Here is a 22,773-nt window from a genome sequence, read left to right as displayed (position 1 = left end):
TTTAGTATATAACAACGAAACCAGTGATGCTGCAGCTTTTTAAGGCAGGCTGTTCATTTAATAACAAATAAAATGGTGTGAATAGTCTGGGCTAGAGGGACTGACAAGGAAGCAGGCTCTCTTACTGGGAATTATTCTTGCTTTCTAGGGCTGTGAAGTTCTCAGCCAAGCTGATGGGGCAGGCCATGGCCAAGAGGGTCAAAGCGACCATCCTGTATGCCACTGAAACAGGGAAGTCGCAGGTCTATGCAAAAACTCTGTGTGAAATCTTCAAGCATGCTTTTGATGCCAAGGTATTGTACTAGCTCCCAGCCCCTGCAAGATTATGTGCGCATCTGGTTGGCTGTTGGAAAATACAGGGCTCACCGCATGTGGAGCTCCCCAGTTGTGAAGGGTCTTAAGCAGCTCCCAGGATATGACCTTGTGGGTCTGGATTAAAGCCTTCACGGGAATTTTTCCAGCTAATTTCCATCTAATAGTCCTGCAGGCATTGTAGCATACATACATCTACTGCCTCTCCAGTGGTAGTCCTATGGTTTGTCCATATCCCTTGAGCCTCTTGTTCTCATCTTCCCTGTGTGGAGATCTCTGCCAGTGCACTGGCATGAAGTCAGCAAGGATATGCTGCTCCCATCCCCAGGTGGACAGGAGTTCATCCCAGGAGACCAGCTGATGGTAGATCTCCCCACTAAAAGCCTCTTGCTAACGTCTCTGTTGCTCCCAGGTGATGTCCATGGATGAGTATGACATTGTGCACCTTGAGCATGAAACCATGGTCCTGGTGGTCACAAGCACCTTTGGCAATGGAGACCCACCTGAGAATGGAGAGGTAGGGCATAATGCAGGGATGGGTGACTACAGCAGGGGCGTGAGCAGGGGACAGGCAGTGGGTAATGGGGAGAAGCAGCCTCTTTTTGCTCAGCCTGAGCTGGAATGGCCCCAAACAGATCCAGGTGCTGTTCTTGCCTGCCTCCAGCCTGTTCTGAAACAGGGATATCTACTTATTCCCTGCTGTGAGACCAGTAGTTACTTGTTGCTAGTAATCTGTTGCTAAATTCATCCTGTACACTGATGTCAGTGTCACACACAAGAGGTGCCAGCCCCTTGACTGGGGAGCCACGACCTCATCCAGCCCTGTACCATAACAGCTCCGCAGGCTGATGGGAACAGCAGAGAGCAGAGCCACAGCCCGGGCTTTGGTCACAGCTTCGTTTCCTGCAGAGACTGGCAAAACTGATGGCCTTGTTTTATTTCTTGCTGCAGAAATTTGGCTGCGCGTTAATGGAGATGAAGAATCCCAACTCCAACCTGGAGGAAAGGAAGTAAGAGCACTCCAACCCCCTCCCTTCCCACTCAAACCCCAGAAAGCAGGTGGCCCCACATCCAGGACAGCCTTCTTCTCTGCTTTCCTCCTCTCGGAAGGGGATGTGAAATCCTCATGCAGGTTTCAAGTTTGCAAAGATTCAAGGGATGGGACCTGCCTGGAGGACCAGGGGATTGAGCAGGTGGAGGTCCCAGGGAGGATAAAAGCACTGACTCGGGCATGCCTGTGGACTCCAGCTTATAATTCCTTGGGCTGACATTTTCAAGCTTGTCTCTTCAGCTGTAAGAGGCAGGCATCTATAAAAAAAACACCCTAAAAGCAGGGATTCCCCCAAAACCATTGAATCTGGGAGCTGAGGCTGTCCAGGAGACACCAAAATAGTAATACTTGGAGGTGGAAGGGAGTTCCCAGTTATGTGGATGTAGGTGGGGGAGGGCTTGAGAACCAAATTTAACTTCTTGCATCATGTGAAAATATTTCTAGAGTAAATAAGAGCTGTTATAAATTCTGGCTGTGATGTTTGTAACAGTGAGTCTAGAAGTGGTACCTTGGAGACAGGGTCTGGGTTTTTAGAAAATCCCTCCTTGCTAGAAAATGAGCCTTAAGCATCCCAGTGCATGTCCCAGAGGCTGGGAAGTGAGGGCAGCCAGAAAAGTGTTAATCATTTGGGGCCTCCTCTAATTTTAGCTATTAAGTACAATATATTTCGCTTAACTGGGACACTGCTCTGCTCTGGAGGCTCTCCTGAATTAACACAGTGATGCTTGCAAGTGGCAAAAGGCTTCTCCTTAATTAAGGAAGAATTAGCACTGGCCAGTGGTACAGTGCAGTTTAACCGCCCTAACTTTCTGCTTGAGCAATGCAGAGCAGTGCCAGTGGGACTGAGAGCAGTGACAGACACGTCAGGGAGATGATTTGTACCTCTCCACTGCTGATGACACAGTGGTCTGTGTCCCGAAGTGGTCTCCTTGCTGTGCAGCCAAGTCACCTGGTGGATTCCACAGGGCTTGCAAGCCAAAACCCTACTAGGTGCCTTAGCAGGGACAGCTGACAAAATGGGACATGCAGGCTGCCCTGGAGGTTTCTGGGTGGAGAAGGGGCATTTTGCAAGTGGCTTTCACCCCAAGGATCTTCACTTTTTGGGGCTAGGTTTGTGCAATGTTGGGTTGGGTGTAGACGTGTCACCCATGGCCAGCCAGGAAGATCTGAGGAGGACAAAAGCACCTGAGCTCAATGCTGGCTGTCCCAGTCACCTCTATATGTAATTTAAGGGACTGGCAGGAGTTTCTGAGAGCCAGGGCAGCCTGTGACTTAGTTACCTGACAGCAAAAGAGGTCAGAGTGCTGGAAAGAGCTACCTGCAAGGACAGATCAAAAGGGTGAAAGCTATTTTATCTGGAGGAGACAGAAATGTCGTGCGGTAGCAGACTTTACACAGGGAAAAAGGTGATTGTGTAGGCAGAGGGAATAAATTGCTCCCCGTGGTCCCACCACTATAGGCCAAGATGTCATGGCTCCATAGAATCATAGGATGGTTTGGGTTGGAAGGGACCTTTAAAGATCACCTAGTCCCACCCCCCTGCCCTGGGCAGGGACACCTTCCACCAGACCAGGTTGCTCCAAGCCCTGTCCAGCCTGGCCCTGAGCACCCCCAGGGATGGGGCACCCACAGCCGCCCTGGGCAACCTGGGCCAACGCCTCACCGCCCTCAGTTTCTTCCTTATATCTAATCTAAATCTGCCCTCTTTCAGTTCAAGCCATTCCCCTTGTCCTGTCCCTACACATCCTTGCAAAAAGCCCCTCTCCAGCTTTCCTGTCGGCCCCTTTAGGTACTGGAAGATGCTCTAAGGTCTCCCTGGAGCCTTCTCTTCTCCAGGCTGAACAACCCCAGCTCTCAGCCTGCCCTCACAGGAGAGGTGCTCCAGCCCTCGATCATCTCCGTGTCCCTCCTCTGGACTCGCTCCAGCAGGTCCATGTCCTTCTTACGCTGGGCCCCAGAGCTGGACGCAGGGCTGCAGGGGGGGTCTCACCGGAGCGGAGCAGAGGGGCAGAGCCCCCTCCCTCGCCCTGCCGGCCACGCTGCTGGTGATGCAGCCCAGGGTATGGTTGGCTTTCTGGGCTGCAAGTGCACATTGCCGGGTCGTGGTGAGCTTCTCATCCACCAGCACCCCCAAGTCCTCCTCAGGGCTGCTCTGAATCCATTCTCCTCCTACCCTGTATTTGAGCTTGGGATTGTCCCAACCCACGTGCAGGACCTCGCTGACATTAAGCTTGAAAAAAAACCTTTTGCAATGAAAGGACAACAGGGAGGAGACTGCCTGGGGAAGAGAGACTGTGTCAGCCTGGCATCTGGAAAAAGGTGGAGAGAGCAGCTCCTGCCCGTGCATCCTGTGGACCCCTGGCTCCATTCCCACTGAGGGATGCTGAGGGTGGCTGAGACCCCCCAGGGTGGGAATTGGTGACCTCTCTAAGCCACAGTGTCTCAAGGACCCTCCCAGGGCACTGCAGCTGCAGCTCTCTGACCGCAGCCCAGGGGTTTTGCTGCGGCTGTGTATTTGATTCCTTATGTCTTACAGCAAGGGTTTCCTAAGGGTTTTCAGAAGCATTTATAAACCATTCCCATTTAAGGATCTGCTGGATCTTTAAAATATATATTAATAAGGATAACATAGTCCATGCTTTAACAGTCACACCCCACCAGAAGGACCCATTCCTTTCAGCAAAAGCTGCTGTTGCCCCCACCTTCAGCCCAGCACCCAACTGGGGAGTTTGGGCTTCATGCCCGGCTAAATCCGTGGGCTGTGCTGCCCTGCCTTGGCCACGTAACCCAGGGTGAGAACATGGCCCAGGGACAGCAGAGAAAGAAGTGGGTCCATCCAGATGTAGTGAAGCAGAAAAAGCATGAGAAGTCTGGCAGAAAGGAGGAGGCTCTGGAGCAGAGGTGGAGCACAGGGCTCTGCAACCCTGGTGGTTATTTTGCTCAGGGGTTGTCTCCTCTGCATGGTGTGCCGGGTACAGGAGGTCTGCTGTGACTCATCCACACACTACTGCTTCATTGCTCTGGCAGTATATTTAGAAACTCTTGTGTAGAGCAATTTTTGAAGATGGTTCAATTCAGAAATACTTCTGCTGCTGTCAGATTTTTTTCTCTGCTCCCCTTCCCCCTCCTCATCCCCTTTTCTCTCACTCGTTTGTTTTTTTACTTGCTATGAATGAAAAACCCTTCAGAATATCTGTTCAGACATATACCCGACCTTGTGTGCAGGCAGGGAAGGACAGGTAAAGCCAAATGTCCTGTCAGCTGGGAGCAATGTGGTGGCCAGCACCTGGGTCAGCCCACTGGGAGGTGACTGGAGGATTTCATGGAGAAGACCAGGTCCAGCCAGGGGCATGCAGTGTATAGGTTACTATGGCTTAACCCTGGGAGGGAGCACATTTCTCTGCTCTAGCCACTGATCACGGTGCCTGCTCGTGGAATATTGAGCCCTGAGCTCTATTTAGGTCTCCTCCACAATCTGGTCACCTTTGAGCACGCAGCCTGGTGGGAACCACAGACACATTTGTCACCACTGTAATACTTGATGCTGTCGCTGTTCACAGGAGCTACAAGGTCCGTTTCAACAGTGTCTCCTCTTACTCGGATGCACGGAAATCCTCAAGCGATGGCCCTGACTCCAGGGACAACTTTGAAAGCACAGGGCCCCTGGCTAATGTCAGGTAGGTAGGATGGCGTAGAGGTAGCAACCTCTTGTTGCAGAAGGGACAGAACAGGATGTGGTGCTGCACAGATCCCCTTTCTCCTACTGCAGCTCTTATATAAAACATGATGTATTTCTGTAATGTGCAGATCTCTCCACAGTCCCTCCTGCTGATGGTGGTGGTGGTGGTGGAGGAGGGGGAGACATCAATGTCCTCCCCAGCTCAGCAGCCACAGCTGTGCCACCTCTTCGCAGGTTCTCTGTATTTGGGCTGGGATCACGTGCTTATCCCCATTTCTGCGCCTTTGCCCGGGCAGTGGACACCCTCCTGGAGGAGCTGGGTGGAGAGCGGATCCTCCGCATGGGAGAAGGAGATGAGCTCTGTGGCCAAGAGGAGTCCTTCAGGACCTGGGCCAAGAAGGTCTTCAAGGTAACCCACTTCCCTTGTGCTCCAGGGAGGAGCAGGGGGGAGCAGGACACAGGGACAGAGAAAAGCTAGTAGTTAGAGTAGGATCGAAACCCAGCCTCTCCTTCTCTACACCAGGATACCCAGCCATCACCCTTGCCCACAACAAAGAGGTTCTCCATATTTTGGTAGAGCTGATGTTCTGGTTTGTGCTGACTGCCAAAGGGTGAGCAATGTGCTGACTTCCTGCATTATCGCAGATGCCTGGGGAAGGAGGGCACCATGAGACATGCCCATGGCCACTGGTATAGCCCTACACCTTTGGAGGCTCCTTCTCCATGTGTTGGCTGAGGTGGGGTGGGACAAGGCAGGTCATGGGGCTTGGTCAGAAAGCCCAGGGGCAGCAGGGAGATGCCTGAGAGCCTGGTGCGTGCTGCAGGCAGCGTGCGACGTGTTCTGTGTGGGGGACGACGTCAACATCGAGAAAGCAAATAACTCCCTCATCAGCAACGACCGGAGCTGGAAGAGGAGCAAGTTTCGCCTGACCTATGTGGCTGAGGCCCCGGAGCTCACACAAGGTATGAAGAGGGGATCACCCCAGAGAGCTCTGGGCATGGGGCAGGTAGAGGAGAAGACATAGTGGGCTCAAGCTGGGGTGAAGGGGCCAAACCTCCTTACTCTTTCTGTGTTATATTCCCAGCATTTCAGTCTTGCCTTTCCCCTCCATCACATGCACAAGGAACAGTTTGTCATGGTCTGAGATCCCTCTGGCTGGTCCCTGTCTGTATCTGTAACAGAGATGTTGGGATATGATCTGATCTCCCTCCTCCTGACCCCATTTTTTGAAGCAAAGAGCTGGAAACCTGGGAGCTTTCCAAGCTTGCTTTGTCCAAATGCTGCTCCACTGAGCGTTGCGGTGCAATGGCAGGTCCAGCCCACCGACACCTGGCCCCTCAGCACGGCTCCTGCAGCTGATGATCTGCCGCACTGGCTTAGCTCTTCCCAAATTCAGCCGCTTTGCTACCAGCCAGGTGGTACTGGCAGCAAGAGGTGCATGCCTGCATGTGAGGGCACGTTCCCACACCTCATGAGGGTGGTTTCAGAGTCATCCTTAGTCACTAACAAAAGGGACACATGTTTGGTTTCCCCCCCTGGGTTTCTGATCCCCCAGGCTCACTGGAGATTTGCGGATGGGGGCAGGAGGGTGGTCAAGCCCACGGTCTGCTCGCTGCAGCTGGTGTCAGCCAACTCCAGTCTGAAGGGCTGAACCTGTAGCAGCAGCTGACAGCCCTGCAAAAGCCAGAAGCTGCCTGCCTTGGCCATGGTCTGCTGCATTGCTTCACTGACTCTTCTGCTCCACAGGACTGTACAGCATCCACAAAAAACGTGTCTATGCAGCACGGCTTATCACACGCCAGAACCTGCAGAGCCCGAAGTCCAGGTAGGAGATACAGCTGTCCTGGGAGCTGCGCGCACTCATGGTGCACCCAAGCATCCATGCACGCAGTGCTGCACATGACCCTTGACCCCTGAATGTCCCATGGATACCATCTTTGTGGAAATTAGGACCAAGGCTGGAAGCCACATGAACCCAGTGAAGGGTGTTCCCTGCCTTTTTACATGGTGAAATCTCTTCTGCTACATAAATTAGCCTGCTGCCTGTAGGGATGAGAAGATGGGTGGCTGCACTTGTGGAGTGGCAGAGTGCATGTAAAGAAAGGATAAAATTGCTGAAGCAAGAGGTTAAACTGTTTTTTCCCTTTAAAAAAAAAACTGAGGGTGAGTCAGCAGAGGGGGGGTGGGTGCTGCAGTGTCCTTTCTAGCTCCCTGCTGCAACTTTGGTGACACACTCAGTGGAGCACCAGGGCTTGGACCTGCCACCCAGCACACCCAGCGGCTCCTTAGCCAGAGCTCAGCAACTCCCTGAAGAATTCCCCCAAAACACACCCTGCTTTTTCTCCTTTCCCTGTAGCCGTTTAACGATTTTCCTGCGCCTCCACACCAATGGGCACCAGGAACTGCAGTACCTTCCCGGGGACCACTTGGGCGTGTTTCCAGGGAACCACGAAGACTTGGTCAATGCCCTGATCGACAGGCTTGAAGATGCCCCTCCGGCCAACCAGCTGGTGAAGGTGGAGCTCCTGGAGGAGAGGAACACAGCTCTAGGTAGCCACAGCCATCTCAGCATAGAGATGGCCTCCCTCCTCCTCGCCCATCCCCTGTAGCAGTTCTTGTAGCTTCTCAGGGAGGTAGATGGGCCCGGGACAAATCACTTCCCATCTCACTGCTCTGCCTGGATTGGGAGCACCTCCTTCATCCTTCCTCTGCCCAGAGCCATTGCTCATCTGAACTTGGGATGTAGAGTAAGGGTTTGCAGGGTGACCAGGGCCATGGGGAAGATACTTCCTTATTCTTCAGAAAAATAAACAGTGTTTGTATTTTTACGGAAAGAGCCATGTCTAGGACCGGAAAGAAGTTAAGAGATCTTGGTGGACCATCCTAACACTATATTTCAGGGATAAGTTTGATACCCTAGTGCCATGCACAGTGTAATAGGAGATGGAAAACAGTATTAACTCAGAGTAACAGAGGCTGGAGGTGGTGCAGTATCAGGCTCATATTTGTGCTCATTGTACAGCATCTCACTTGTAGCATGAGAATATCTCTTTGGCTCCTCTTTCCAGCTCTTCATCCTTCACTGTCTCAGAGCTAATAAGGGGAATGAAAGCAAGGATTTGTCCACCTTGGCTTTTATGCTCAGCTGATCCCATGTTTGTGCTGAATTCCCTCCTGGCAGGTGTCATCAGTAACTGGACAGATGAGAACCGTGTCCCACCATGCACCATCTTCCAGGCTTTTAAGTACTATTTGGACATCACCACCCCTCCCACACCCCTGTTGCTGCAGCAGTTTGCTTTGTTGGCCACCAGCGACAAGGAGAAGAAACATCTGCAGATCCTTAGCAAGGTAAAGCCTCAGACCTCAAGCCCCAAGTTCTTTAAGGCCCTGGGGACAACCACAACCCCAGGGTATTTTCATCCCACACTGTGGTTAGGCTGAGTCTCTACCTGTGACAGCAGAGCTCCTCCTGCCTGCCTCCACTGTCACCTACCCCAGCTTTGCCATAGGCCTGGTGGGATATCAGTTGAAGTACCTGGCTTGGAAGAGGGCAATGCTGCAGCTCTCTCCTCACTCCTTCCCTCTTTCTCTGGCTGTAGGGCTTGCAGGAGTACGAGGAATGGAAGTGGTCCAAGAACCCAACCATTGTGGAGGTGCTGGAGGAGTTCCCCTCAGTGCAGATGCCCTCCACGCTGCTGCTCACACAACTCCCCCTCCTCCAACCACGCTACTACTCCATCAGTTCCTCCCCAGAGATGTACCCAGGCGAGGTCCACCTCACCGTGGCAGTGGTCTCCTACCGCACGAGAGGTACCATGCTCATGCAGGGGCCAGTGGAGACAGGCTTGGCATGGGGAGCAGGGAAAAAGCATTTGTAAATGGGTAACACCACAAGGTCTTTGGCAGAGAGATGGTATTTTAAAGCCTTTCTACCTGCTGCACTGACAAGATTCCTTCAACCCATGACATTGCTGTCCCATGTTGTGGAGAATGGTCATTTATCAAAGGGCAGTGTATTGCAGAGGTGCCAGATCTGGGTCAGGTACCAGCAACAGACTAGCCACTGTGGCTCCAAGCTCCATGTAGGATCATGTTTGCCCACACCAAAGTCCATGTTGCTGCTAGCCAGATTTCTGTACCTGTGCAAGCCCTGATGTGTCCAAGCAGCCCTGGTCATGGTTTAGATGGACACAGCTCCAGCACCCCTGCAGCAGGTAGGATGCAGGGGAAGACAGTGGCCATTCATCTGGGGCTGCCATGGAGGGCTTGTGCCTGGAAGCACCACAGCATGTTGCTGCTTCTGCCAAAAAGGACCAAAAAAAAGTTGGGTGCTTCCTAAGTATTGTGGAGGTCCAGCTATCCCAGGTCTGGGTCCTGGGTGAACTTGGGTAGCTCCACAGATGGATCCAAGTGCCAAACTTCCACCAAGTTCATGAATGCAAAGATACTAAATGTTTCAGCAGGGAGGGTTTCAGAAAAGAAAGCAACTGGAGTAGTTGGCTGGTGTGTCAAGTACAGACCTCCTTCCCTCCCCTCCTAGATGGAGAAGGACCAATCCACCACGGAGTCTGCTCCTCTTGGCTCAACCGGATACAGACTGATGAAGTAGTGCCCTGTTTTGTAAGAGGGTAAGCGGTCCACACAAGGCAAGGGGTGAAACAGATGGGGCGAGCTCCCTTGCAGGATGAGTCCTTTGTCCTCGATTCTTCTTTGCAAAGCTCTAAGGGTGCAGGGAAAACAGGGTTGGACTTGTGAGCAAATGGGTCCCTCTCAGGTGCAGTTCTTCTGCACTAAAATGTTGCTTTCTGGGATTTCACCTCATTTTCTACCCCTCCTTCTCTGGGTGGTGTCCCAGCTTGCTGTGGACAAAGGTGAGGGAGGGAGCACCTTGCTTGGATTTAACTGGTGTCTTCAATGTATGCAGTGCACCCGGGTTCCACCTGCCCCAGGACCCCCAGGTGCCCTGCATCCTCATTGGCCCTGGCACAGGCATCGCCCCTTTCCGGAGCTTCTGGCAGCAGCGGCTTTTTGAAATCCAGCACAAAGGTGGGTTGACACTTGTTCCTCCTGTTTCTCAGCTTGAGCGGTGCTCAGGAACTCTGGGCGGGTGGTGTGGGGATGCAGGTCCAGTCCCCTGCCTGGGCTGCCCCAGCAGAGGCAAAGGGCTTCTTGCAGCAGTGGCTGTTCCCAGCGCAGGCTTGGAGGTCAAACTCCCGAAACAAACTCCATGACAATCCTCCTGTAAAACTCTGCAGTACTGCAGTGCTGGCATTATTTTTAAACATCATTTAATGTAAACTTACGTAAAACATATTTTTTTCACTGATCACTTAGACCATTTAAGAAAATAAAATTTAATTTCTCCCCAAAATCTGACACAAGCACCCCTGCCATGTGACCCCAGGCCATGTGCTGGCTCAGGCAGTGCATTACCTCCTCCTTGCTGGTTTTTCCTCCCTCCCAGTTTGGCCAGGGAAGGCTCCTGGCAGTCTTGCGCAGGGTGCTGGGACTGCTGGCAGATCTGGAGGGAAGTGGCTTGCAGAAAGGGGGTATTGGTGGTCCCCGGACTAACTGCTTCCTCCATCTCTCCCCCAGGTCTGAAGCCTTGTCCTATGGTCCTGGTATTTGGCTGCCGGCAGTCCAGGATTGACCACATTTACAAAGAGGAGACACTCTTTGCCAAAACCCAAGGTGTCTTCAGAGAGCTGTACACAGCCTACTCTCGGGAACCGGACAAACCAAAGGTGCATGGCAGGCACTGCTCTGGTCCTGGTGGGCAGACCTGGGAAGCCGTAGGCAACCGGCATGGCGTGGAGATGCTGGTTCCTTGGCACAGCCATGGCAGCTCATGCCCTGGGGCACTCTAGTTGTAGAAGTGTGCAGTATCGTGCCCTTCTCAGTGCAGCCCCACTCCTAGAGCACATCCCCATCCCTGTGCCAGTCCAAAGGTGTGCTCATATTGCTCGTGCTTTTCCCTGGAGGGCTGCAGCTGCCCTCACCAGGCGAGAGCAGATAAGGAGGGGAAAAGGCATGTTTTCCCAAGCGGGTGGGCAAGGAGGTTTGCCACTCAGTGGGGTGCCCCAGCGCCAGTGCAAATATCTGGTCCAAATCCACACCGCCACCTGAGCAGGCCTGGCAATGAGGTATATGGTGAAGGTGTGAAAATGCAGGAGCAAGGCAATGTTTTGCTGCTTTCCCCATCTCTTTTCTATTGTGGTGGGTGCTGTGAGGTGTAGGCATGCTCCCCTGCGGAGGTGATCACATTGCACTGCTGCCTCAAAGGCAGCACACAAAGCTGGTGCACACAAAGCTGGCTGGAGCATGCAGGTGGACAGGGCTGAGAAGCTGTAGTTAATCTCAGCTCCCACCTCCTCCTGCCTCAGAAATACGTGCAGGACGTGTTACAGGAGCAGCTGGCCCAAACCGTGTTCAAAGCACTGAAGGAGCAAGGAGGCCACATCTACGTCTGCGGGGATGTCACCATGGCCGGGGATGTCCTCAAGACCATTCAGCGCATCATGAGGCAGCAGGGCCAGCTGTCGGTGGAGGAGGCAGGTGCTTTCATCAGCAAGCTGCGGGTGAGTAGTGTCTGCACCACGAGACACCGTGCAACCTCCCGCCACGGGCACTGCACCTGGTGCCTCCTGCTGCAGAACGGGCAGCACCGAGGTGACAGACACTGGGGGTGGATTGCAGCTCCCACCCATGCTGCCTGCACCAGGGCAAGGTTGGGAGTGTGATCTTCCAAAGCTTTGGGTGCGCAGCGGAAGTCACCTTGCTTTGCAGGAGCTCTGCTGCAGGCTGCAGCCCCCTCAGCTTGTGCTGGACTCCTGTGATGAGCCTGCTGCTGTGCTAAGCACAAGCTCTTTTTGGCATCCTTAGTAGCCCAAGCAGGCTTGTTCACCTTACTGAGTTCCTGCTGTCCCTCCATCACTGCAGCAATCCAACAGGGCAGTTTGTGGGTCCCCTCCCCAAACTTCTTCTGTCTGCGTGGCTGGCTGGGTGATACTCTTGGGCAAACATGTTGATGCAGGCATTGCAGCTGAAGCATAAATGAACTCAGTTTGGGACCCAGGCCCACGAACAGATGCTCCAATGGCTCTGCTTCTCCCCAGGAGGACAACTCAGCCTGATTCCTATGGCACCACCCCTTCTGAACCATGTCCCCACACTCCATCCAGGAGCCGAGGGATCCCAAAGCCATATTTTTAGCTGGTTTGCAAGCAAAAGCTCTTATTCATGGGCTGGCCCCAGGCCCTGATGGCCAGGCAGTCCCTGGGTTGCCAGCAGTTGAGGAGATCTAACCTTGAGAAGGTCATTCCACCTCCCTGCTTATTCTGTACCTCAGCCCTGTCCCACCAGCTCTTGTGCCAGGGTCCAGAACGCTTGTTGTGTATTTGGTATCTACCTACAACACAAGAGCTTTGTGGTGCCGCAGCAACCCCAACTGTTTGTAAATACTCTTTTTTTCCCCACTGCTTCTCTCCCATCCTCTGTTTCAGGATGACAGCCGGTACCATGAGGATATTTTTGGAGTCACCCTGCGTACATACGAAGTGACTAACCGCCTTAGATCTGAGTCTATTGCATTCATTGAGGAGAGCAAAAAAGATACAGATGAGTGAGTTGACATGTTTATGTTAACCCCCCTGAAACTGTCTCCCAAGCATGTGGGCTGTGGGATGGGGAAGGCAGCTTTAACTTTTGCACGCAGGTGGTCCTTCTTATGGCAGAAGCTGAGAAAAGGCATTTAATTTTTGCGCTGGAAACAGAGGCTGCTACCCAGCAGTGTCTCTGAAATAGCTGTCATCTTGCTAGGACAAATCCCGCCCCCCCCCCCCCCCCCCCCGCCCCAGCCTTCCCAGGTTATTGCACCCACTGTACCAATCTGCTCAGACCTGACAGTCCCATTCAAATGGTGATGCAAAGCCAAAGAGTGCTGCCTGCCTCTGCTCCCCAGCCAGCCAGCTTGCAGATGATGGGCTGGAAGGCTTGCAGGACCCATGGCAAGGGGTCGAGTGCTGGCTGCAGGGGGGCCTGGCTGGCTCCAGGGCTGCAGGCAGCAGGTACCCACAGGGGGAGAGGTCTCCAGGCTGCTGCATGCCTGGTTAGGAAAGATCTAGAAAATTTTCTTTCCACTGTTGTAAAAACAACCAAAAAAAAGTAAAAAGCCTTGACATTTGCTATGTTTGTTTCTGCTCTACCATGTCTTGCCATTTGCTCAGTTCTGTCGTGGTGGGATTTTCCCTGGCTGAGCAGAAGGATTATTTGGGATAAAGAACAGGCAGCTGCATGGATCTTGCTCCTTGTCCTGGCCCTCAGTAGTCTGGGGTGCAATCCCTTCCCTGCACTCCCAGCTATGCCATGTAGCACCCAGCTGACCCAGAGGGGGTTTCCCAACATCTGAGGTTTAGTATGAATTTTTCTCCAACACAGCACATACTCTGGGGTCTGCACTTTCTACAGAGTGCATTAGTCTCCCACCACTAGGTAAGGATAAGGGTTACCTACCTGCCCACTTCCCACAGCTGCAAAGGGCTCTGTAAATTCCTGTCTACAACATGGTCAGTTGGAAAATCATGGTGCTCAGATGCTCCTCACTGCTCCCTCTAAGGCTGGCGTTTCTCCCTTTCCCTTGCAGGGTTTTCTGCTCCTAACTGGACCCTTCACCCCAAGGGGATGCCAAACCAGTCCCAGCACCTGTTGCCCCCTCCAACCGGAGGGCACTGGGTTTTGTATTTCATGGACACAGTGGCTCCTTTTCCACGGGGAACTGCCCATGGAAAGCGCTCTGTCTCTTGTCCTGTTGTTGTGTCATGATGATGATGATGATAATTTTTATTTCCTTTTTTTCCTCTTTCTCTTGCTCTTGTCCTGTGGCCATTTCTTTTCAACCCCTTTCCCTTCCCTGGATTTCCCCACTGAAGTACGATGGCTTTATAACCTGCAGTGGCTCTTAACAGAACTTCACATTTCTCTTTCTCATGAGGGCATTTTGCAGCTGCATGAAATCACCACTTTTGTGATCATCTGCGTTTTTGGTGTTTTGGGGGAGAGCAGAGGTGGCAGGGGCTGGGCAATGGCTCAGTCTTGTTGCTTGACCAGAGCTGGGGGTTGTTGCCCCCAGGCTCCCCCTTTCCCTAGCTGGGAGTTTGGCTGAATCCTTGCATTTTCATGGCTTTCCTTTGGACTTGTATAGACCTGGGCATATGCCTGAGGCTGGGGGCAGATGATGTGCAATGCCCTCATGTCTATGAACTTTGTACATCCCTGAGCTGACTGGGTACAAATGTGTGTTTTGATCCAAAGGGTGGGATGTCCCTGATTCACGTGTCATGATTTCTCCTAAATATACCCTGTGCTATGTTTGCTTCCTTCTCTGCTCCCTGTTCCCTGTGAGCCTCTCCTTTTGCTCAGTCCCCACTTTTGCTGCCATGAAAGTGCTCCCACAAAGGAGCAAGGACCAAACACACAGGCTGATGTGTATGCTAGGTTAAAAACGCATAGCAATGACTGCTGCTTGGCCAGGCTGTCCTCTGGAGGGCTTTACAAGAGATATGTGACCCTGTGGCCATGATGCTGGTGGAAGAGATTGAAGGACTGGCTGCATTCCAGAGCTTTGCATGCTGTGAAGTGTAAACCCTCTCCCAGGTGAGACTGGAAAGCCACAAGGATGGGAGAGAAGCAGCTCCAACCCCAGCTGCAAGATGCACCTCCTGGTAACAAAGCCTATTTGGAAGGCAGCACTTGAAGGGTTACAGAGGCTCCTGGTCCTTGGGGAGGATGTGCCAGCCGAGGATCCTTGAAAGCTCAGACAGCATCAGCTCCACCTTAGCGCAGTCTCTGTTCTGGGACAGCAGACTGCAGCCAATTCCACACCTTCGGGAGCAGAAAGTGCCAGCACGGAGCGACCTGCCTGCCAAGAGAAATACATGTGGCATCTTGATGGCAAGCCAGTCCCCTCTGTAGGCTCTGCACCACCTGCCAATGGCCCGAGCTGTCTCTGCTGGGACATCTCATGTGAGAAGGGAGGTGAGATCAGCTGTAAAGATGCTGTGTGATTTTGGGCTCTGACACGCTCACACCTCAGCTCTGCTGCAAAAATCTGGCCCCAAAAGCAATCTGTTAACACAATCACAGAAAGGTATTGGTCCCTTTAACAGAGAAAAGCTGTCTGCAAGGTAAAGCATACGTGACCTTGTACGTCCTTCCTCTTTCTCCTCCTTTCCTCACCCTGAAGAAGGTTTGTCCTCCCTCATTGCCAGCACAAGGACAGCAGGACATGGTTGCAGCTCTTGCTGGAGACAGGGGTATGGCATTGATGTTTTGAGCCGGTAGATGCTGATCCTTTCCTTCTGCCTCTGCTCTGCTGAACTGTGCATGGAACAAAGCACCAAAGCCAGCAACAGCAGAGGGCTTGTCCAGGAGCTGCAATGGTGAGCTTGCTTTCAGAGGGCTAAGATTAGCTGCCCTAAGCCAAAGTCAGAACAAGAAGAGCTGCAGGAGGTTCGCTGCTCTCCCAGCCTGTGGTACAAGTGGTGCTGGCTCCCCTGGCCCCAGGTTGTGCAGTTATTCTTACCCTCAGCCAGGACCTCCTGCCCTTTGCTGCTTAGTTGGCCACGTTTCCATATGCTGTGACCATCTTCTGCAGCTTTGAGTCCCTGAATGCTTGAAGAAGCTCCAGCCCAAAAGCCAGGAGCGAAGGACTTCAGGCACTGAGAGAATTTGCGATCCAGGTCTCTGTTTCGCTCGTCCCAGCAGAGCATCTAGCGTGGTGTAAAATGCGAATGAATGCTGCCACGATGTGGCCAGAGCTGAGCTCGCTGGTCTGGCAGGGCAGTGGGAGCAGGGTTTGGAACCAAGTGCAAGGCCAGGTTTGTGTCACTGCCTGGGGGCTTTGTGACCTGGAGGTGAAAGCAGGAGAAAGAGCAGCCCATGGTCCATCTCTGTGGGTTGTGCCCTAATCGCAGGGCAGGCAGTGGGGTGGGGGAGCTGGGTCTCTTTGATGCTGGATGTGTGAATTTGGGCAGATATCCTGTCTGTGGGAGACAACTTCCTGGCCCTAGAGCTGTGAACATATAGCAAGTGTGGCCCTATACCCAATCCTATGGCTGCAGAAACGGAGCTAAAGAAAAAAATAATCAAACTCATCCCCTTCTTTTGGGAAATTTGCTCCTGGCTCTAGACTTTGTGCTCTGGTCCTCCTTTTCGTAGAAGAAGCAATGAAATCTGAAGAGGAGGTAGTGCCCAAAGAAATGCCCTTGTCTTCGTCCTCTTTCCAGCTCATCCTGTGTTGCTGGCAATTAGTTTTCTCCTGTCCTGCCTTCTGCCTGTATCGCTGTAACATCTCCCATCTGGAAGTCATAGTACTGCTGGAATCTATGTCTGAGATGAATTGGCTTGCTTTTCCTGCACCCCAAAACTTGCCACCTCCATCTCCCACTTCCACCTGGGCCACCAGTGAAAACAGCGGGGAATTGCAGCAGCGAAGGGAGCAGGGTGTTCACCTTGCCTTCAGTGGGATCTCCAAAGGGGTCTGTGCCAGGCAGGCAGCAAAGTCTCAAGTTCAACAGGCATCAGGTAGGTGAGTCCTTCAGAGCCCTTTGGAGGGGAAATGCTGTTTTAAGGCCAGCTTCCCTGCCTGGCCCTGGAGAAGAAACACCCTCCCTGCCATGAAGGTCCATGAAGTTAGTGTGTCCCCCAGGGCTCTGAGCTGACTCTCTTCTCCCTCCGCTTGAGTAGGACTGTTCGCTCCTCTCAAGCTGCACCACTGGGAATTTTGATTCATTGTTTTTTGTTGAGTCAGTCTCAGACGTCTTAACTTCTCCTTCATCTCCCTTACCTGCAGGGGCTTCACACTCCCCTCAAGCTTAATTTTCTCCCACAGTGAAGGGGGAAATAAACTTGTGGATCTGCTTTATCATTTCACAAATGTAGCTCTTCCACTAGTTGTCTAGACTCTGCTCATCTCAGCATGACATTTCTGACGCATGGGTGTAGCCACAATATCGCCGGTGTGCATAAACGGCAGAGAGCAAGGTGAGGTCTGCTGCAGACCGGTGCCATGAGCTGCTTGGGGGTGTCATGCATGGAGGGGTCGTGCCTCCTGTGCACTCAGGTCACCAGTCTGTCACCTCTGGGTGCCTGCTGCCCATCCAAGCTCCTGCACAGCCCCCGAGGCTCCTGCAGTGAGGGGTACTGGACCTGATGGGCACCCAGCCTGATGCAGTGTCCAAGTCCCTCTCCTGGCAGATGTCCACCACTTCCCGTTTTGAGCAGCTCTGCTCCTTTTCACTCCCCAGGTATTAAACATAAAGAGGCTCTTTTCTAAACAGGAGTTTTGATTTTCAAGAATCCATGAAGTGAGGGTTTTTTGCAAAGATTTTAATTCATAGGTCTTTCAAATGTCCACAGTAAGTTATTATATGAACTTGAAAACTCATGGGAAACATTTCTCTGTTTTCCCAACCTGCTGTGTCCCCTAGCAAGGAAAAATTGTTTATTCAGTGCAAGGGTATTTACTGCCTGTGTTGTTGATGATTCCAAAGGTTTCATCTCCCCAGAAGGACTGCCTGGGAGTTTTTTATTCTTCTTTTTATGAGATACAGCGGGAAAATAATGAGACTTCTGCCATCAGGAACAGACTCTCAAAGATGACACCTCTGCAGTCATTGCTGGGTAGCCCTAAGTTCGTTGCACTAGAGGAACCAAGCCAGTCACATCCATCCATACTGGCCAGAGAAATGGGGTTTGAGTTTGGGCTGTCCACACTCCCTGTCCGCTGTCCTGTGCCTGCGCGTCCAGCAGGGGACTGTTCACACCCAGAGCAGTGTGAGCAAATGTGTCTGTGCATGACCAGTAAACTTGCTGTTGTGTCCTGAGCAAATGTGATTGCACCTATGCAGAAGAGGAGATGGGAAGAAACAGGAGCTGCATGAACCTGTGTTCAGTCTAACTGCGATTGCTCTGTTAGTTCCTTTACTGTTAATATCCAAGGCCTCTCAACCCGTCTCAGGCTGTAACTCAGACTCCTTCTACTACTTCCCTCTGGAGATCCCTCCTTTCTCCCTGCCTGCCCAGCCAAAAGGTGCAGCTAGCTGCTCGGCAAGGGTATGCCTGGGAACGGCGACAGACTTACAGTGCCTTGTGCTGGGAAGAGACTATTGCACCGCGGCTGCTCTCCCATTCCTGCTCTCTCCAGAGATGCTCCTAGCACACAGAGACTGGGGGCCGAGTGGAACAGATGACTTCGTTTCACAAGTGGAATTCTGGGTGGGAAAATTCACCCTGGGATAACTGAGAGCAAACTTTGAGAGCCGTGCTCTGCAATTAGTCTCCCACTGATGGGGTTTCATAGGGATAAGGAGGCAGTGCGAGGTCAGAGAGTGGGTGCAAGCTGGGCACCACCTTCTGCAAGCACTGTGGGTCTGTGAACAGCTACCACATACTGGACACCACAGTTTTATTAAGCTGGTGGCGGGGGAAAGGGTGTGTTTGTGCTTGAAGCCTCATGGACTTGCTCAAAGCTCAAGTCAAAGCTGCTGCCTCCGGACTTGCGCCCACTGAAGCCATTAGAGTCCTCTGATTTATACCTGTAGGGAAGCTGCAGAGAGTTCCCAGCGTTTTTTAGAAGGAGAATTTCATGCTCAAAAGTAAATTTTGTTCCTGCTTTCACTGGGGACCACTTCTCAGCTTCAGAATTGCTCTGATAAGTTTGCAATTGCGTTGATAGTTCCAGAGGGGAGGGCAGTCCCTTTACAGAACAGATGGAGATTAATTTTCAAGACCATTCAACTTTGCTGTAACTCTGCCTTTGTTATAACAATTTCTTCTGCTACAACAGGAAAAGCAAAACTTGGCCAGTGCTGAAAGGTCTTGAAAATTGTATTCCCAAACTTGGACAAAATTAGTCTAGAATCTGAGTCCTCCCAGGTAGAAAATGCTTTCCACATCCACCGGCTTCAGTGGCACTGGGAATTTTAGCAGCTTGAAGGACCAGGCTTTCACAGCGGCAGCAGCAGCAGTTCCATGGTGGCAGTATTTTTGCGTGTGTCAGTCTGCACTCGCACTTGCCTGCAATGCATGACTCTAGTAATCTATTTGAAATCTACCCTCAACAGGGAGATCTGAGCTCTAGCTTCTTCCATATGGCCATGTGTTTAATAGGAAATCAGGGGAGTGGGAAAAAGCTAATGGGATTGCTGCCTTAAAGCACTTGGTTCTAGAATAAAAACAGATCTTACCAGAGGTCAAAATTAGCTTGATATTAGCATGGGTACAAGGGCAACTCATGAAATATTTAAGCATTGTAATGCAGAGACACTTTTTCCTGCTGTGCCAGGAATGAAGTAGACTAGAAACTCTTGGCCTCCACCCCTACAGATGTTTGACTGTGATAGACATTTTTGCCATCAAAATCACAGGAAAAAAACCAGATTGTGAGTTCATAGCTGAGCAGTTGCAGCTTGTTTAGCAGTGAGAGCCCCTCACTGTGAGGGCTGCTGCTTTCCTGCTTTACTCATTCATGTACCTACCTGGCCAGATTTCAGGGAGGGAGGAGGAAGCACTTCAAAAGCAAGAAAATCAAACCTGTGAGCCTTGCCCTGAGAATCCCTCACTTAGCAGGAGCGTACAGGCCAAGGCTTTGCAGGTAAATCTTCACTACCACGGTGTGGAAGTGGGCAGTGCAGCAGGGACTGCTTTGTATCTGTGGACCAAAGCTTGCAAAAGCTGTTCTGGGGCTACGGAAAAGCAGGAGCGCGAGCTGGGCTGTAGGTAGGGTAGGCTTCTGTGCCACCTGCAGGGTCTGCACACAGCTGTCTGTAGGGCTGGTTCCAAAATCTGCTAGTGAAAAACACTGGGGAAAGTCTTTTTCTCCCAGGTGCATTCCTAATACTTTAAAAATTTAGAGACTGAATACTGAAAAAGTTGATCTAAAAGAGCAAATGATTGGGGCTTCTTTTTGTTGCTTTCGTTTCATGTGTTGGTTTTGGGCGGCAAAAGCAAATAAAAAGTATATCAAATGATTTTGGATTAAATCAAATATTTTGTTCCCACAATATTAGGTGGTGGAGATTTTAAAATTTTCCAAGGGGAACAAAACTTCCTTAATATGTGTTCAACTCCTAAAGAGACATCAACGCTACTTGTTTCTGAGCCTGCTTTTTTATTTTTCTCTCTGTGTAATTGTGGCGTGGAATTGTGTCTCAACAAAATACACTTTACAGTACTCAACAGGATGTACAGAAACAGAAGATGATGTTTCAGAATCTCCCCACGCCCAACACTGAAATGATGGCTTTGAAGCCAGTGAAATTCAAGGCAAAATGTCTCCTTTGCTAGAATTCTACAAAATAGGCACATGTCCACAATTCCCAAGGTTAAATGTGCTCTGCTGCCTTAAGATGCCTTCAAAAAACCCTGGGATCTGTACGCTGAAAAGAGCTTGAGAATAGATTCCCTGAGATGCAGCAACATTCCCAGCTCTTCCAGAGTGTACACAATTCCCCAGGCAGTAGATGAACAGAGTAAGATGACTTTCAGCCAGGACTCATTGCTTTTTAGATTGCATGTAGTAAGAAACATGAGTTCTGCCAGCTGCCCAGGGAATTTGATATTCAATGCCAATTAATTTTTGTAATAGGAACGGGGTTTTATTCCTGCAATTCCCTTAGGCACCTTTGAAAAGTATAAGCCTCAAAGGTTGGTTTGGATCTTTTTTTTCTGGTGGCCTTTTTCCTGAGGAGCAGTGGTGCTGAGATGAGAAAGGGGACTGGGCTGTGAAGGGTAGCAGCTTTGGGGCAGGCAACTCCCAAACCTTCCATTGCAGAGGTTTTCTAAACTCTCCAGATGTGGGTAAATTCTGCTGTGCTAGACGGGACTCCAACCTCTTGCTGCTCTCTGGTCCTCCTGCTCCTTCCTCCCTCTCCTCAGCACCTCCTCATGTCAGTCACTGTGCCTTCATTTGGTTTATAAAATGATGCCATGATTTAAGACTGGCACATTGTCTTTACTCTCACTTTGCATCTCATAAGACAGGTATGTGTGGAGGGGGGCGTAGCTTATTTTGTAGCTTTTTCTGTGATCCTAAGGTAGGTTTCTTCTGAGGAGTAAAGGGGTGGGGACAGTGGGAGCAGGGATGAGCCGGTGTTGTATTTGATCATACCAGTGCTTTAAGCGGTCAGAAACATGGTTTTCCCCTACCTCTGAGCTCTCAATGCTGCTAAAATCTCTGCCATTCGTACAATGTACTCCAGCCCCCTCTCTCGGACTGACTCTGGCTCTGTTTGCAAGATATCCACATTGTTCTAAAGCATGCACCTCTTTCTGTATAGTTCCAATCTTCTGATTTTATGGAATACTTATGCCTGTTTGCATTACAGTCAAAATAAAAGAGTGAACTAAAATCTAGCAGACCTTGTTCCTCTCTTATCTCTGGGGTTTTAATGCTGAAAGGCCTCTCCTGGTATCTTGGGCTTGCTCTGTAATGCCAGAACACTATAAATAGGGTGGTGGCGTCAATCTGCAGTATCTATTTATCTGCAAGACAGAAACACTTTTTCGTAAGGTTGCTTGAGTCACAGCACTACATGTTTCACATCATTTATACCACATCCACTGGGAATATGCCACAGTCAAGCCAGTAAGGCTGTCTGCACACAATCCAGGGAAGCTTTTGATGCTGGAGCCTCAGGAACATAGCAGCAGTACTCCTAGTGGGACCTGAGAGACCCGAGCAAAAAGAGCATATGGCCAGGCGAATGAGCCAGAATCATGCACATGGCTTTTTACATGGGAAGGTAGCGTGCTGTTGCAAGGGGGTACTAATATGCCTTTATTTAAACAGATCACTTAGTGCTGCCTGAAGATCAGCAGGACATGGATGTGATCAGGGCAGAAAGATCCTAAGTTGTCTGCAAGGAGCAGGTGAGAGGACAAAAGACATGTGTGTGCAGGAGCGAAGGGCTGCTCCGCTGGCAAGCCCTGCAGTGCCAGGCTGGCATGAGGGGGACATGGCTGCGGTGTCACCTGATACATGGTGGTTATTTTGCTTCAGTCCTTGCTGCAGTTATACCAGACATAGCAGCAGTGTGACCTCGGCCACGGCAGTGGTATGGCCACAGACACTGTGGTGGTGTTGAGGCACGGCAGCACTGTTACCTCAGACATGGCAGAGGTGTTGCCTCAGATGGCGCCATGTTCTTACTGCAGACACCTTGGTGTCACCTCACATACCATGCCAGAGTTACCTCCGTCCTCACAGTGGTGCTACCGCAGACGTAGTGGCAGCGTTACCTCAGGTGTTGGCACAGACACTGAGGTGGCTTTACCTCAGGTACAAGCCCAGACATGGCAGCAGCGTGACCTCAGGTGTTAGTGCAGACACTGAGGTGGCTTTACCTCAGGTTCTAGCGCAGACATGGCGGCAGCGTTACTTCAGGTGTTAGCAAAGACATTGAGGTAGCTTTACCTCAGGTGTCAGTGCAGACACTGACGTGGCTTTACCTCAGGTGCTAGCACAGACATGGCGGCAGCATTACCTCAGGTGTTAGTGCAGACACTGAGGTGGCTTTACTGCAAGTGCTAGCACAGACATGGCTGCAGCGTTACCTCAGGTGTTGGTGCTGACACTGAAGTGGCTTTACCTCAGGTTCTAGCACAGACATGGCGGCAGCGTTACCTCAGGTGTTAGCGCAGACACTGAGGTGGCAGCATTACCTCAGAGAA

General features: G+C 51.4%; 1 protein-coding gene across 2 annotated transcripts in view; it reads left to right on the top strand.

Moving 5' to 3' along the window:
• Nucleotides 1-22,468, top strand: part of NOS1 (nitric oxide synthase 1) — an 85,729-nt gene extending 63,261 nt beyond the window's left edge. The window contains exons 14-29 of one of the 2 annotated variants that reach the window (XM_080365645.1): nucleotides 149-293; nucleotides 725-829; nucleotides 1,264-1,322; nucleotides 4,924-5,040; nucleotides 5,277-5,451; nucleotides 5,867-6,005; nucleotides 6,790-6,868; nucleotides 7,400-7,593; nucleotides 8,225-8,394; nucleotides 8,646-8,856; nucleotides 9,587-9,674; nucleotides 9,971-10,092; nucleotides 10,642-10,790; nucleotides 11,430-11,624; nucleotides 12,549-12,667; nucleotides 13,688-22,468. In XM_080365645.1, coding sequence (XP_080221771.1) covers nucleotides 149-293; nucleotides 725-829; nucleotides 1,264-1,322; nucleotides 4,924-5,040; nucleotides 5,277-5,451; nucleotides 5,867-6,005; nucleotides 6,790-6,868; nucleotides 7,400-7,593; nucleotides 8,225-8,394; nucleotides 8,646-8,856; nucleotides 9,587-9,674; nucleotides 9,971-10,092; nucleotides 10,642-10,790; nucleotides 11,430-11,624; nucleotides 12,549-12,667; nucleotides 13,688-13,703 — 2,083 coding nt within the window. In that variant the 3' untranslated portion in view covers nucleotides 13,704-22,468. Of the gene's footprint in view, nucleotides 1-148; nucleotides 294-724; nucleotides 830-1,263; nucleotides 1,323-4,923; nucleotides 5,041-5,276; nucleotides 5,452-5,866; nucleotides 6,006-6,789; nucleotides 6,869-7,399; nucleotides 7,594-8,224; nucleotides 8,395-8,645; nucleotides 8,857-9,586; nucleotides 9,675-9,970; nucleotides 10,093-10,641; nucleotides 10,791-11,429; nucleotides 12,668-13,687 lie in introns of those variants that run through there. The other variant, XM_080365644.1, reaches the window with a different exon arrangement.
• Nucleotides 22,469-22,773: the final 305 nt, after the last annotated feature.

Source organism: Falco punctatus (genome assembly GCF_963210335.1).
Source record: "Falco punctatus genome assembly, chromosome: 1".
Taxonomy (NCBI): Eukaryota; Metazoa; Chordata; class Aves; order Falconiformes; family Falconidae; genus Falco; species Falco punctatus.
Note: the sequence above shows the minus strand (reverse complement) of the source record. Positions and strands in the feature narration are given on the sequence as shown.